The sequence below is a fragment of the Trachemys scripta genome, chromosome 7 (genome assembly GCF_013100865.1).
Source record: "Trachemys scripta elegans isolate TJP31775 chromosome 7, CAS_Tse_1.0, whole genome shotgun sequence".
Taxonomy (NCBI): Eukaryota; Metazoa; Chordata; order Testudines; family Emydidae; genus Trachemys; species Trachemys scripta.
In genome coordinates this window covers 121,359,447-121,376,531 of record NC_048304.1, presented here as the reverse complement: position 1 = coordinate 121,376,531, position 17,085 = coordinate 121,359,447, and the positions used below count along the sequence as shown (strand labels likewise).

General features: G+C 40.6%; 1 protein-coding gene across 2 annotated transcripts in view; it reads left to right on the top strand.

The window, feature by feature from the left end:
- The window catches only part of SLK (STE20 like kinase), a 71,980-nt gene extending 56,863 nt beyond the window's left edge, over positions 1-15,117 (top strand). For both annotated transcript variants that reach the window (XM_034777999.1, XM_034778000.1), the window contains 6 exons: positions 4,095-4,224; positions 5,730-5,854; positions 7,578-7,766; positions 10,286-10,411; positions 11,867-11,980; positions 12,462-15,117. In XM_034777999.1, coding sequence (XP_034633890.1) covers positions 4,095-4,224; positions 5,730-5,854; positions 7,578-7,766; positions 10,286-10,411; positions 11,867-11,980; positions 12,462-12,608 — 831 coding nt within the window. In that variant the 3' untranslated portion in view covers positions 12,609-15,117. The remainder of the gene's footprint in view (positions 1-4,094; positions 4,225-5,729; positions 5,855-7,577; positions 7,767-10,285; positions 10,412-11,866; positions 11,981-12,461) is intronic.
- Positions 15,118-17,085: the final 1,968 nt, after the last annotated feature.

The following is a 17,085-nucleotide window of genomic DNA, read 5'->3' as shown; positions in this document are numbered from 1 at the left end:
TCTGCACATCCCATTCATCTGGTACCACAATAGCCTCCAAGTGTACCCACTTCAGTGTACCTATCCGACCCTGGAGAGATGGTTGTGAAAATTGCAGTTCATTGTCCAATGGGACACACACAAGCCTTATTTACTATTTACTGAACTTCTGTGGGAGAGGAAAATCATGTCTCTCTCAACAGTCATTATCAAGTGTGCCTGTAACAGATTGTTGATCCCAGATTTCAGTGTTCACATCTCTTCTCCATAGAGCTCCGTGAAATATTTGCTGCACTCATCTTACTTTAAAGATCAATAAGATAAAATGTTGCTGCAGCTGCTGCTCAAGCCCATGTATCTCATTTGAGTAACATCCACTAGCATCCCAGCTGTCTTCCCATCTCTCTTCTCTAGAAATCATCTTAAACTTCATTTCTTCCTGTATGAGAACAAATGCTCCTAGCTTTGCAACTTGGCTCATATCAAAGCTGTCAGCAACCTTTCCATTGACCATGTATTGGCTCTTTGTCAGTCATACTAAAAATGTCTGCTCTAACCCTCTCGCTATTTGCTAGCATTTGCTAACTACTGTCCTCTATCCATTGAGCCTTTCCATAGCACTGTTCTAGAGAAACTGGTCTTCTCTTACATGTTTCATAGAGTTTAAAGCCAGAAGGGACCATTAGACTATCTAGTCCAGCAGTGGGGAAACTACGGCCCAGGGGCTGCATCCGGCCCTTCTGATGTTTTAATCCGGCCCTGGAGCTCCCGCTGGGGAACAGGGTCTGGGGCTTGGCCCACTCTTGTGCTTCAGCTGGGGAGCGGGGTCAGGGGTTGGCCCTGCTCTGCGTGTGTTGTGGCTCCACATGTCCCCCCTCCGGCTCCTACATGTAGGGGCAGCCAGGGGGCTCTGCACACTGCTCCCATCCCAAGCGCAGCCCCCACAGCTGCCATTGGTTGGGAACCATGGCCAATGGGAACTACAGGGGCTGCACCTGCAGACGGGGCAACGCGCAGAGCCGCCTGGCCACGCCTCTGTGTAGGAGCCGAAGGGGGGACATGCTGCTGCTTCCGGGAGCTGCTTGAGGAAAGCGCTGCCTGGAGCCTGCACCCCTGCCCCCCTCCTGAGCCCCAACCCCTGCCCCATCCCTGATCCCTCTCCTGCCCTGCAAACCCCTTGGTCTCAGCCCAAAGCACCCTCCTGTACCCCCAACCCCTCATCCCCACCCCAGAGCCCGGACCCTCAGCCAGAGCCCTCAATCCCCCATCCCAACCCCCTTTCCAGCCTGGAGCCCTCTCTTGCATCCTGAACTCCTCATTTCTGGCCCCACTGCAGAGCCCTCACCCGTTCCCACCCAGGGCCGACTCTGGCTTTTTGGCCGCCCCAAGCAAAAAGAAAAAACAATCTGCAGCGCAGCCGGAGCGCGGATGCAGGGGAACTGGCTAGCGGAGTGCGGGGGGGGGGGGGGCGAGAGAGAGAGAAGGGGGGCGGCCAGGGCAACAGCTGGGCGCTGCCACGCGGCCCCTCCCGCGCTGCCGCCTGCCGGGAGGGCTCCGCTCCGGTCGGCGGGGAGGGAAGAATGAGGACTGCCCTGCCGGGGTTGCTGCAGGGCGTTCCCGTCCTCTGCGCTGTCGCCCCCTACAGGGCGTCCGGAGCAGAACAAAAAAAAAAAAAGTGGACGTGCCGCCCTAGGATTGGGCCAAATGCCACCTTGTTCAATCTGGTGCCCCAAGCACCAGCTTGCTCAGCTGGTGCCTGGAGCCAGCCCTACTCCCACTCCCCAATTCCATGAGCATTCATGGCCCACCATACAATTTCCATACCCAGATGTGGTCTCTGGCCAAAAAGTTTGCCCACCCCGATCTAGTCTGACCTCCTATATATCACCGGACACTAAATTCCACACAAATACCCAATGACTTAGACTGCGTCTACACTAGAAACTTCAAAGTGCTGCCGCAGGAGCGCTCCTGGTAATCCACCTCCACAAAGAGAAAAGATCCGAGTTCTGGGAGCAGCGCTCTGAGCCTGTCCACAATAGCGCTTTAATGCGCTCAAACTTGCTGCATTCAGGGGGGTGTTTTTTCACAGCAAGTTAGAGCACTCTAAATAAGGCCTTACTTAGACCACAGCTATCTTCATGCTTAGAAGCTTTGCTAAACCAGGCCTTTAGTCTATTTGTATAGTGCAAGTGCAGTAAAAATAGTCAAACTTGTTGGACTATTGCAGCAGAAACGCTTCTTTGACAGCCCCTAAGCAATGCATGTCAATTTTCTGAACTCATGAGCACTAAAACAAGGACACTTCCAACTCACAGTGTAAAAAAGTTACGTGTTGCTCTTCATAGAGCCTGTGCTTAACAAAATAATATACACTTTGTAAAGGTAACTTTCAACAACAAAAATATCAGTGACTATTTCAGACCTCTTCATTAAGTTATTGAACTCAACTTTACTAAGACACTTTCACTAACAAGTTTAGAAACATTTTATCGAAAATCTGTCTTATAAGTTTAAAGACAAAATTAACAAAAGATATGTATTCTCCTTATGTTCTTTTTTGTGTTCCACTAAAAATGCTGATTATGCTGAGATTGTGCCCCTTTCCATGTAACCAGCACAGGTCCATTTTTAAAACACCTTTTTCTTGTTTTGGAAAGTACGTTCAATGTATTTCATATTTTACATAAAACTTCTTGTCATATTTTGTAAGGCAAAGGTGTGCGTGCATGCTTGCCTGTATGTGTAGCTATATAAAAATGAGTCAACTGTAGAATGTGGATAGATGATAGTGAACTGTGTAATGTCTGTTTTATTTTGACTAAATAACTTAGACGTAGCCATGCCAAGTGTGCACACAAATAGGCTTTGAATAATAATCCCAAACAAATGACGACTGTTACACTCTTTACTACAGGTGACTTTATTGTATCAGAGTTTTTCTGGGTTGTTTGTGTGTGTGCATGGGGGCGGAAGTGGGGGGTTCCACCTTTGCAAATAAATATTTTTGTTATTTCTACGAATTAGGTCCTAGTCCTGCAGCTTGTTCTGCACGGGAGGCCCTTTGCACCTTAGGGAGTGGCACTCCATGCAGGGCTTTACCCACATGGAGCAAATTGCAGGACTATATCAATATCACTTTCTCAGTTTTTATTCCCCGGTGATATAAATAAATATACACATATGAAAAGTAATTATTTTATTTAAAAGTTATTTGAATAAATTATGTGCAGATAGTTTCTATTAGTTTATGAAGGCTTGTTAGCTCTATGCATTGCCAAATAAAGAGTAGCTAACAACATAATGATTCTACTTGGCTTTGAGTGAACATGGGTTCAGTTTTTAGCACATGGTTGGTTTTCCTTTATTGGCTACTGCAGGGCTTCTTCAATCCCATGCAGCTGCTGTCACGTTTGGTTACGTTATGTGGCCCTTCCAAAACGTAACACAGTTACATAAGCCGGATATTTCCCTCCTCTTTAAATTCTTCCCATGCAAGACTGCTCCTTATTAGTAGGACTTAGTACCAGCCCTTCCATGCATCTTGCATGACAGTACCATTAGCCAACCAAGGTCAGGAGCCAAGGCTTTCTTTTCATAAGCTTCCCACCTAAATTGGGCAGGAGAAACCACCAGGGTGGTATAATAAAGTTACTGGTGTTGACACGTTATTTAAGCAACAGTAGTAGCTCCTGCTGGTTCGGGGAATAAAAGGTTTAGATTTTGACCTCTTTTGCACTGCTGTAGATGCACAGTTTCCATCCACTTTCAGACCAGTTGCTAATTTAATTTGAGAAAATGTAAATTATTTTTTCTAATCAAACTCATATTACATTTTACTCTCATCATAGAAATAACTGCAGATTTTGGTTAGTTCATTGCTTTCTGTCTTATTTCTAAAAGTGTAATTAAATATTCTGTACCCTTTCTCTTTTACGGGATATCCCCAAAAGTGGATAATTTTATAGCAGATGTATTTGTAGGCCAAATTTTCATTAATGTGTTTAGTTTGCAATCTAATCAAGGGAACAAAGAGAATTGTTCTGGGAATCTCATTAAAAATTTAGTATGAATAGAATAAAGCAACTTAATCTATTTTCCCTGGTTTTTAATAGGAACAAGAATTTGTGCAGAAGCAGCAACAAGAATTGGATGCATCTCTAAAGAAAATCATCCAGCAGCAAAAAACAGAACTAGCCAATATTGAACGAGACTGCCTGAATAACAAGCAGCAGCTTATGAGAGGTATCCAGCATCAAATTTCTCCTTTAAAATTAGATTGTCTTCTGTTTTATATGCAACTTTTCATCTCAAAGAGAGCTGCTAGAGGAATAGTAAAGTCTGACTTAAATCTGTAAAATCAAGGACATCCAGAGTTAAAATTGAAACTGGAGTTAAAAGCATATCTTTAATATGAAACAGAACTATATTTAAAATGCCTTTGTTCTGCTAGCAGAAAAGTAATGTGTTAAAATAATTCTTTTTTGAGATGTACCTTGCCTTTTCTGACTCAGCCATACCTATTTATTTGCACAGTTTTGGTCACATAATTTTGAATTTTACTTATAACTCTATAAAGAAAAAAATTTACTCAAGACATTTCCAGGTAACGCTTTTCTTATACTATTTCTTAAATACAACGAATACAGTATTCATTGAATACTGCATACAGATGTGGTCTCATCTCAAAAAAGATATACTGCCATTAGAAAAGGTTCAGAGAAGGGCAACTAAAATTATTAGGGGTTTGGAACGCGCCCCATTTGAAGAGAGATTAAAGAGGCTAGGACTTTTCAGCTTGGAAAAGAGGAGACTAAGGGCTTGTCTACATTATCGGCTGGATTGACGGGCAGCGATCGATCCAGCGGGGGTCGATTTATTGCATCTAGTCTAGACAGGATAAATTGACCTCCGAGCGCTCTCCCATCGACTCCGGTACTCCAGCAGGGCGAGAGGCGCAGGTGGAGTCGATGGGGGAGCGTCAGCCATTGATTTACCCCAGAGAAGACACCGCTTAAATCTAAGTATGTTATTCACATAGCTGAAGTTGCGTAACTTGGATCAATCTCCCTCCCTTAGTGTAGACCAGGCCTAAGGGGGGATATGATAGAGGTATATAAAATCATGAGTGGTGTGGAAAAAGTGAATAAGGAAAAGTTATTTTCTTATTCCCATAATATAAGAACTAGGGGCCACCAAATTAAATTAATGGGCAGCAGGTTTAAAACAAATAAAAGGAAGCTCTTCTTCACACAGCGCACAGTCAACCTGTGGAACTCCTTGCCTGAGGAGGTTGTGAAGGCTAGGACTATAACAGGATTTAAAAGAGAACTAGATAAATTCATGGAGGTTAAGTCCATTAATGGCTATTAGCCAGGATGGGTAAGGAATGGTGTCCCTAGCCTCTGTCAGAAGGTGGAGATGGATGGCAGGAGAGAGATCACTTGATCAATAGCTTTTAGGTTCACTCCCTCTGGGGCACCTGGCATTGGCCACTGTCAGTAGACAGGATACTGGGCTGGATGGACCTTTGGCCTGACCCAGTATGGCTGTTCTTATGTTCTTAAAATTGTAACTATTGATCATTTTATTAGATATGGTGGTGTGGTATATATCTGTATTAATGGCTTCTTACAAATATGTTTTTATAATTTCTTTTAAATTAAAATATCCCTGTAATTTTAAATATATATGTGTAGATTAGAAAATATTATGTAGTACTTTCTGGAACAAACTTCCTCCTCCTCCAGCTCGTGAAGCTGCAATCTGGGAGCTAGAAGAGCGACATTTACAGGAAAAACACCAGCTTCTCAAACAGCAACTCAAAGATCAGTACTTCATGCAGAGACACCAGCTTCTTAAGAGGCATGAAAAAGTTAGTGCTGAGTTTGTCACTTTCCTCTATATTACAACCTTCAGTGGTATATTAAAATATCTTGTGATCTATACTACTAGTTTACTTGCATGAACCAAGTTGTTGTAGACAAGTTATGTAGCTTCTTTCTTGCTATATAAATCTCTCTTCTCTTTGTTTTGTTGCTTCAGTCAGTACATTGAGACACTTTGTCAAAGTTGTTTGACATGTTTGGTAATTAACACATTATTTATATTTCAAGCACTCAAAGTAAGCCAGGTTCCTCGCAATTAGGAGAGAGATATTCCTTATCCAGAAAGATTACAATCTAAATTTAAGACCAGATGTAACATGTGAGAACAGTAAACGATTAGGGAGCATAAAAGGGAGCACTGGGGTTACAAATATAGAAATTTATCTTCCAAAAATACATGTTTACATCTTTTCTTATGTGATCAGTCCCATCCATTTGCATAATCATTTGTAGTATCGGGCCTATAAAGTAATGGGTTCAAGATACGTCTTATGTCAAATTTAGCCCAAAAGTTAGATTTAAAAAAACAAGCTTTTAAAAATCAAAAACCAATAGAAATATTACCATTAGTGGGTTCTTGTTAGTATTGGTGTTTTATTCCAATAGAAGCAGGTGCTTTAAACAAATAGTTTTCTGCAGTGTTTAGAGTCCAATGACTCCAGCATTGTGTTACTGCAAGAGAACCTGAAAGTGCTGTTTGACCATATTTTGAACTACATTGCACTGGTGTAAGTCCAGAGTAATTACACTAAAGTTAGAGTTTTAATAACCTATGGTATTTTTAACATAGGTAAAGAGGTCTTCTTTAAGAATATTTAACATCAATGCCCCATAAGGCCCCAAGTTCAGCAAAATACTATAAGTAGGGCCCTACCAAATTCATGGCCATGAAAAATGCATCACAGACTGTGAAATTTGGTCTTTTGTGTACTTTTACCCTATCCTTCAGAGCTGGGCAGCTGGACAGCAGCTGCTACTGTCCAGCTCTGAAGGCAGCGCTGCCACCACCAGCAGCGTGGAAGTAAGGGTGGCAATACTGATGCCACCATACCATGCTGCCCTTACCTCTGCGCTGCTGCTGGTGGGGGCGCAGCCTTCAAAGCTGGGCGCCAGGCCAGCAGCCACAGCTCTCCAGCCACTCAGCTCTGAAGGTAGAGTGGTAATACCGAGAGAGAGAGAGAGAGAGAGACACACACACACACACACACACACACACCCCCAATAGCTTTACAACCCCCTTTTTGGTTGGGACCCCCAGTTTGAGAAATGCTGAGTCTTAAGGATTTACATGTTTATATTTTGCTGTTTTAAAAATACATGTTCATGGTTGTTAAAACATCATGAAATTTAAGATTTAAATATCTGAAACCATGAATTTCAAGATTTTTCAAATTCTATGATGGTGAAATTTACAAAAATGGACTATGAATTTAGTAGGGCCCTAAATATAAGCATGTGTTTCAGTCTGTTCATATTCAGCAATGAACTTGAGTATATGCTTGACTTAAATGGATTGGGACCTGATCCAAAGCTTTTTGGAATCAATGGAAAGACCCCCTTGGCTTCACTGGGCTTTGAATCAGACCCCTGCAGAAATCGGATGTACGTTAGCACGTTTAAGTGCTTTGCTAAATTGAGGCCTAAATGTTTAAAAACATGTTAGTCATATAGCAGTATTACAAACAATCTTTTTGTTCAAAATCTTTTTAGGAAACAGAACAGATGCAACGATATAATCAACGGCTTATTGAAGAGTTAAAGAACAGACAAACTCAGGAAAGAGCAAGACTGCCCAAAATCCAGCGAAGTGAAGCAAAGACTCGAATGGCTATGTTTAAGAAGAGTTTAAGAATTAACTCATCAGGCACTCCAGAACAGGATCGTGAGAAGATTAAACAGGTGACTAACAAACATCTGTAGTTTAAAATATCTGAAAGTGCTTGAGTTGTGAAGTTTTGAAGTATAGTTATATGTATTCAGTTGGTTTTTAAAAGGCATCAGTTTGAAGGCCTAGAGATATTACTCTGTACTGCTGCATGACTGTCCCGAGTCAGTCTTTTATGTATGTCAGAAGTGAACAAGGGCTTGAAATTCTGTGAAAGAAGTACATTTGGCCTCAGGATGTTATGAACTTTATATTGCTTAGTATTCACTTTCACAGACAACTTTTGGAATATAATTTTATTGAGTTTCAAAGAGAGTACCATCCAGTCCTCTGTACAGGTTTGATGGCCACAACTAAATTTGGAATATATATCTAAAATCATCCCACTGTAAAATGGAGACTGGATTGTTTATCATGGAACTCTACCTACTGGGTCAATCTGGAGCAGCCATTTCTACTTGCATTTAAGAGAAGTATTTGCAGTTGCTCTTAATCCTTCTTCAAATTTGTTTGTACAAATCAGTTTGTTGTGTGCCCCAATAGTTTTTGATATTTCCAACTTGTTTGCATATTATAAGGCGGGGTCAGCAACCTTTGGCACACGGCTCGCCAGGGTAAGCACCCTGGTGGGCCGGGCCAGTTTGTTTACCTGCCACGTCCACAGGTTCGGCTGATCCCGGCTCCCACTGGCCGTGGTTCGCCGTCCCAGGCCAATGAGGACTGTGGGAAGCGGCGCGGGCCAAGGGATGTGCTGGCCGCCGCTTCCCGCCACCCCCATTGGCCTGGAGCGGCGAACCGCGGCCAGTGGGAGCCGTGATCAGCCGAACCTGTGGACGTGGCAGGTAAACAAACAGGCCCGGCCCACCAGGGTGCCAAAGGTTGCCGACCCCTGTTATAAGGTTAGCTGAAATGCCTGCTGCAGATTAGATTACTTCCCCAGTTGAGTATAATCCAAGACATTTAAATTGTTCTGATTTTTGGCAGCCTGTTTTTGATGCAATCATCTGTATATCTTCTAATTCTTGATTAGGAATGATATTGATTGCTATTTTTACAGAGACCCCCAAATTAGTAGGCACTCTGCAGTACTAGTAAAATATAGTTCTTGCCTTGAAGATCATACCAGATAATTTTAGGCACCAACCATCCAGAGACTTAACACATGCTTAACTTTACATACAGTAAGTGATCCCATTGAAGTCAATGTGACTCATAGACTCATAGACTTTAAGGTCAGAAGGGACCATTATGATCATCTGGTCTGACCCCCTGCATGCCGCAGGCCACAAAACCGTCCCCACCCTTCCCTTGACTCTGCTGATGAAGTCCCCAAATCCTGTGTCTTGGTGACTTCAATTGTCAGAGAACCCTCCTGCTAGCGATCCCTGCCCCATGCTGCGGAGGAAGGCGAAAAACCTCCAGGGCCTCAGCCAATCTACCCTGGAGGAAAATTCCTTCCCGACCCCAAATATGGCGATCAGTAAGACCCCGAGCATGTAGGAAAGAGTCTCCAGCCTGACCCTTGTTAGCCATTATACTATTTACCTGCCATTGCTCGGTATTCCTCAGCTAATGTGTTTTACCATTAAACCATTCCCTCCATAAACTTATCTAATTTAATCTTAAAACCAGACAGGTCCCTCGCCCCCACCGTTTCCCTCGGAAGGCCATTCCAATATTTCACCCCTCTGACGGTCAGAAACCTTCGTCTAATTTCAAGCCTAAACTTCCCCACTGCCAGTTTATATCCATTCGTTCTCGTGTCCACATTAGTACTAAGCTGGAATAATTCCTCTCCCTCCCTGGTATTTATCCCTCTGATATATTTAAAGAGAGCAATCATATCCCCCCTCAGCCTTCGTTTTGTCAGACTAAACAACCCGAGCTCCTCTAGTCTCCTTTCATACGACAGGTTTTCCATTCCTCTGATCATCCTAGTGGCCCTTCTCTGCACTCGTTCCAATTTGAGTTCATCTGGGTGACTACTGAATATGTAAAGTTAAGCACATGCATACATTTTTGAAGAATTGGGGCCTTAGGTTTGATGCAATGAGTGAAAGTATATTAGGTGAGAGGGAAGGATTACTCATTTATGGCTTATGCATGTATTGAATGTTTAATTATTTTTTTAAAATATAGAGCCAGATTCTAAACTGGTGCAAATCCGTTTGCTCCATTAACGTCAACAGAGCTTTGTTGATTTACACTAGATGAGTTTGGGCCCATAATAACTATAATTGACATATTTTAGGGGCCTCATGGAAGAAGTGAGTTTTAGGGAGGGATTTGAACAAAGATGGAGAAGTGACATGACAGAGAAGAGATGGCGGGGAAGAGCCTGCCTTGGATAAGGGTATATTGGAAAATTCAAGCAGTGAGAATTAGGAAATTGCACTGATGACTTTAATCTTATGTTGTTCTGTCCAGTTATACTATAAATCCATTATGTTCTTCACAACCTTGGAAAAGTCATTTGTAATACCTGCATTGGGTACTACAGTATAAATCACTTACTCTTTGTTTTTAATTTTAGTTTGCTACTCAAGAAGAAAAGAGGCAGAAAAATGAGAGATTGGCTCAGCATCAAAAACATGAAAATCAAATGCGGGACCTTCAGTTGCAGTGTGAAGCAAACATCAGAGAACTGCACCAATTACAGGTTAAACATATAGGGCATAAAATAAGCAGTGTATGAAGAGAGTCAAGTTAATCAATACAAACTGAGCAAATTCTGAATTTATTGATTAGGAAAATGTTTTAATGATGTTTTTCTTACATAATTACCCATCCATATAGAAATTAATGCGATCCCTTTCTAAGGGATACAGCATATTGTACTCTTGATTCATATCCATAACTCAGTTAATGATAAAGAGATTTACTTACACACACACACACACACACACACACACACACACACACACACACACACAGAATATGAACTGTAAGGGAATTTTACTTGTGCTTACCAACCTTTTGTTTTAACTGCTACTTTCCTTTGGCAACGTTTCTTTTTAATGTGTTTTTTTTTTTTTTTAAATCAGTATTCAAAACAGAAAGGCAGCTCCATCTTCTGTTAGTTGAATTTTCAGTTGCTGTGAGTGATGTCAGTACTTCACCATAAGAGCAGGTCTATAGTACTGCATGCAATGAGGTCTGTCTTGCAAAGGGCAGGTTGCTGATTACATCTGCCGTTCTGGAATATAACTACGTTTTCAGTAATACAGGCCTCGATTTTTGGTCCTTTCATGACATGTATGTTGTAAAACCAACTGCTGCACACCATGAGTCAGATCCTGTTCCCCTTAAGTCTGTTTTCTTCTGCTCCAGTGACATAAGGCAGATTTAAAGCAGGAGTTAAGTGACCAGCCGATTATTCCCCTTGCAGTGGGAAATCCCCCAGCGGCATAGAGCCAAGGAAGCTGGTGCTACACCACTCTCTTTCATAGCACCCTGTGGAAATGGGCATGGCCACAGCACTGATGTGCTTCAATGAGCCCCCACTGTAGGAACAGACCATTTGGGGGCCATTTCAGCTGGGTGTAAGTTAGAGCTGCCTTAAGGCTGCTCTGAGCTGTAGCAGGGGATAATTTGGCCCCCAGCTGGCTTCAGGAGCAAGATGATGGTGATTTGTTGCTCTTTACCTCTTTATCGTGGTGATCTGAGGCTCCCTCCATAAAGACATATCCCCTTTGACTTGTCAGTCAGCCTCAACTACTGGAATCAAGGGCTAAACGATTGCAAGCATAACTTTCAAACGTAATAAGGTCTTAAATTGAATCCTACAAAACTGCCTTGACTAAACAGCGCATGCAGTGCATGACACTGAATAGATTAGCCAATAACACACATACAGTGTTGAGTGACATTATCTTCTACACCACTGAAACACATTTCACAATATTTCTGATTATGCCGTATTTTATAACACAAAACCATTGGTTCTGTTGGAAACATCAGCTCTTGATAAGAGTGCGTTACGTTATAATAATTCACATCACATTATACAGTGTAAACTGATTTAAAATAATTAGGACAACATATGTTACTGTACAAATGGTTGATTGTCTAATCTGAATTAGTTTTATTTAAGGATTATCTGTCTTATTTTCAGAATGAAAAATGCCATCTACTGGTTGAACATGAGACTCAGAAACTAAAAGAGTTAGATGAAGAGCATAGCCTAGAACTAAAGGAATGGAGAGAGAAACTAAGACCAAGAAAAAAGGTAAACCAGGACAGTTTATAAGCAAAAGGCGGGTCCAGAAGATAAATAATGCATCAGACTCTGAAACTGGTTACAAATTGGACAGTACAAAAAAAATTCATCCCAGGAAAATAGTGAAACTGATGTACCAAAAATTCAGCAGAGCATCACCTTATCTAGAAGCCACAATAGATACAAGGGAGGCAGACAGGAGAGACTTGGAAGTTATCCACCTTTTAACATCTCCTAGAGTGTGTGCGCGTGCATATGCATGTATGTAAAAAATAAATTGGACCCTTAAACATAGCTGTAGCTATGGGCAAACTGTCCTACAGATGCAGACCATCCTAAGTGGTAGACTGTAAAGCCTCTGAATGCTCAGTTTGATATTAGTACATGATTTTTTGTGGTTTGTTGCATGAAGGTTGGGCAAATAACACGTTGGTATAGTGGATTTCTTTGTACTTCACCATATACACCTTTGTTAATCTGTTGTTTTTAGACACTGGAAGAGGAATTTGCTAGGAAACTTCAAGAACAGGAAGTTTTCTTTAAAATGACTGGAGAGTCTGAATGCCTTAACCCTTCAACACAGAGTCGGATTTCCAAATTCTATCCAATCCCTAGCCTGCACTCCACTGGATCGTAACTCTAGGAACTTCTGTAGATTTTCCTATTTGGAATTCTCATATCTTCAGCTTCTGCCGTGGTAGAATCTACAAATTACATCAGAGGACCTCAATGCTTTTAAGTTTCAGTGGAGACAATCAACAGTGTCATTGTCAAGATTTTTCCTTTTTGTTTCTGACTGGGGAAAACTAAATAGAAGAACTGTAATGGTAATATGATGTCATCCTTCAGATGTTTCAAGAAGAATTTTTTTTTTTTAATGAATCAGTCTCAGAAAATGTTATCTACTATTTTGACATTAAGAAAATAAGCTTAAAATATTAGATATAATCATAAAGGTCACAAAAAAGAAACTGTTACACAAATCATCATGTAAACGATATAATATTATTACTTCTTTTTTTAACTGTCTGATTTCTCCACTGCAGAATTTCACAACTGAAACTGCTGTAAAGAGGTTAAAAGTTTTGTCTCATTGAGCAAGTCATTCATAACTAGGGCAGAAACTATTTCTTCAAAACATACTGTTGAATTATAAGAAAAAGAGTCTTATGCTCAACATATTTAGTTACAGCATATGCCTTTAAAAGTTTTTAAAAAACCCTCTGGCATCATAACTAAAGCAACCAAACCTCCATTATATGTTTTGTCCATTAAAATCCATGATGAAATGGGGTGCTAGTTTCATTAATCCAGTGCCTGAAACACTTAAATATATTAATCTTTGCAATAGGATAGACTTTTATTGTTATTAAAAAACCTTCTTAGCATTGATGTTACTGTAAAAAAAAAAATCTTGCTGCTACTGCCATTTTTGTCATAAGTCCTCACCCTAAAATATTTTGCACTAAAATATGTAAAGGTGAAAAACCGCTAACTTTAAAATGCACGTTGTTATTTTCCTTACACATTAGAGGTGTTTACTTCTACAAACTGAAATAAAAACTATAGAATGTATTTTCAGAACATAATGTGCACTTTGCACATTGTTTCTCTAACATACTTGGACTGGGTAGGTGGATCCTTCTGTTCTTACCAAAGTCTGTTCATTTGAAACTCCAGAGAAGTGGAAGTGGCTGGTCATATTTATAAACTAATTGCTGAAATCTGATCTGAATAGAAGTGTTTTGAAATTTTTGTTTTAGTCAATTTATTTCATGGAAGGATTTAAGTTGAATATGTAGACAAACTACTTTAAAAATATGCGTGTGTTTGGGTTGTTTTTTTTTTGCCTCGTAGTAATTAACGTGTTATGATTTTTATTTTTCAGTTTCGTAGGTGTACTTCAGGTTATTTACTTGACTGATTTGCAGTGGGAAGAAAAATCAGAAATGTTTATCATGTAGCTGGTGGGAATGTAGCTGTATTAAAGAAAAGCGCACTCGTTGGAGGTTTAGAATTTGAGTCATATCAACACAGTATTATAAACTGTACATTGGTATGCCAAAGTTAAATTTGTAAAATAATATTTGCTTTCTGTCATTTGAGGTGTGATCTTTTAGTATCTTTGTAAAAGTTTTTATTTTTGTTTTCTTTTGCTAGCTTGCATCAGACATCTGACTGGTGAACATATAATGTTCATTTCATGGGATCAGTGTTGACGCATGTGAAGGAACTGATTATAAATTAATGTAGAATTTTAATTGGGCTTGGTTGAAATCTTGGATGCTGAACTTTTAGCTTGTTAATGCAGACAGTTTAAATTGACAGCACAGTAAATATAATTGAGAAATGCATGTTTTGATTTAAATTTTGTAACATTTTTGATAAGCATAACTTACTCTGAAAACTACTTTATAGCTAGCCTTAATTTCTGGCATTTCATTATATAAATATGTATTGTGTACTGGTTGTAAATTCACTTACCATATCATACTAGAATGTTATATGTTGCTATATGCAAAATTCTTTAATATGTTTATTCCAAAATGCTAGGGTGAAAAATGTCTTTGAAGGCCTTTACTTTTTAAGCTACACCTTTATAAAATGACTAGTACTAAATATATTAAATAGTGTTTATATCGCTATAGTCAACAGAACATCTGTGTGAAAAACTGTTTTTTGCAAAATATATTGTTAGTGATTAATTTTTTGTGAAGGGATCAGGCAGATTTTCCCCCTCTAAACTTTGTGTTCAACTCATTCAAAATGTTTAATAACTTCACAGGCAGAGTATGTATTTTCTCCTCACACTCTATAATATTATGGAGGTTTAAATGATCATTTGCTAATATATTTTATGACACACTATATATCTTGTTCTGCATCTGTAGGACTTTTTATTTGACTTCCACCACCTTCCTCACCTCTGTAACCTTATCCTTTCAGAAATTTCACAAATGAATTCATTAAAAGGATACAGGAAGGGAATGTAACAGCTGAAGCCTCATACAATGTTCGTTCAGGGTTGGATTTAGAAAATTTCCAATCATACTGCATTCATTAAATAACTGCAGTATTTTGAAATGTCTTGATAATGAAATCTAATGTAAAATTACCATTTGGTAATAAAATCTAGGGTAAAATCATTGTTTATGTACTTAGGCTTATAAAATTGCTTTTTTAAGATTATGGAACAGGAAGAGATGTACAAGATTGTTTTGATGCCTTTGCTCACGACACATTTAACGTCAGACTGAAGCCTGATCTCACTTATTTTCCAGATGAAACAATTTCCTTTCTCACTGAATTTGGTCTGCTAAAATCTCATTTTCCCCTGAAACAGCGTGGTCATAATTGACACTTGCTCATCTTTATTTTCCACCACATGATAAATACCACCAGGGCAAAGAACAAAATGGGGTTCAAATTTACAGGGCCGGCCCTAGGATTTTTGCCGCCCCAAGCAAAAACAATTTTGGCTGTGCCCCCCCCCCATTTTTTAATTACCCCGGCCCCGCCTCAACTCCACCCCTTCCCCAAATCCCCAGCCATGCCTCCTCCCCCCAGGCTCTCAAGCCTAGGAGGGAGGGAGGGAGGGAGGGGGAGAAGCGGCGCCTGCGCCGCGGCCACTCAGAGTCTCCCCCTCTCTCCCAGGTTTGAGAGCCTGGGAGGGAGGGCGAGTAGCGGCGCGCGAGTAGCGGCGCGCGAATCAGCTGTTCACAGTGCGCGAGCCGCAGCAGCAGCGGAGGTGAGCTAGGGCGGCCGGGGCACATTTTTAGGGGCGGCAGGGGTGGCATTCTGGCGCCGGCCATGCTGCCCCAAGCACCAGCTTGTTTTGCTGGTGCCTAGAGCCAGCCCTGCAAATTTATGACCTGCAACTGAACATTTCAGTTGGCCTCTTCGATTTACAACAGATCTTCACTTACTTAGCAAGTACAATTAGTCCCACCAGGGACTCCTTCCCCAGCAGAGGATATAGCATAGCACACATAATTTGCCTATGCTATCATAGTCACAGCGCTCTCATCTATATTTATCAAGTCCTAACTAAAGCTTCTCTGAGCTGATTATCAAACCAGATGGCTATTTTGGTGGAGTTGTGGGTTTTTTGGTTTCTGCAGGTGTAGTTTTGTAAACCATATCCACCAATGAGAGTTCATGATCTACTAAGGGCAGCGATGGAAACACTGTCATCATACTTAGTTAAAATTAAAATGCTCAAAACAGTGGAGAATATCAAATTGTATGAAACATTAGCGGGGTGACCTGGCTGTCCTGAGATCTTTTGTGTCTCTGATTTCTAACACTGGGACCTAGCCCCTTGTCATTTTGCGGATCCCCCAAGAGACGTGAAGGGCCTCTTTCTGCTGCTTTCTTTTCCTGGGGACGTAGGCAAAGTACTGTCCTGGATGCCCGTGGAAGAATAGCATGTGTATGTGCAAAAAGTCTTGATTATTGGTCAGTCTACCTGACAGATGAGCAGAATGTGGGAGGATGACATCAGTTTGGACTGATAAAAAATATTTCCGGAGAAAATAAAAAAAAATCTAGACTTCCATTTATTTTTTTATCTATTTTTAATACTACCAGAAAGTGGAGACTGAGGATGAAAAATCAGGCGCCTGAATTGATACAAACATTTATTTCACTGTGTCTGCCCAGAAAGCTAAGCAAACTGTGCTTGTCTATGGTAAATAAAACACACAAAGGGCACTGCATAGATCAAGGAGCGAATCAAACATTACCATTATCTCATCACAATTTTTGTTGAATGTTTTATGTAACTGCAAACCAAGTTGTTTTTGCCTTAGGTGAAGGATGCAGGGACATCCCCATGAGATGAATGAATAGGTCAACAATCTATGAATGAACAAACAAACAGTACTGGTCAGACAGCGGTTTTCATCAGTTTTTTTTTTTTTTAAGTAATTTGATTCCACAGCTAGCTGTAGAATATTGCAATAATTCTTCTGTAAATACAATCAAACACACCGTTTGTCGAGACATACTCCTGCATGAGCCAAAACAAAGATTGTACCAAGTGCAAGTGCTGGATGAAGGAGTCAGATGCATGGGAAGTTTTCACAACAATTAAGTGACATTTTATGCGTTAC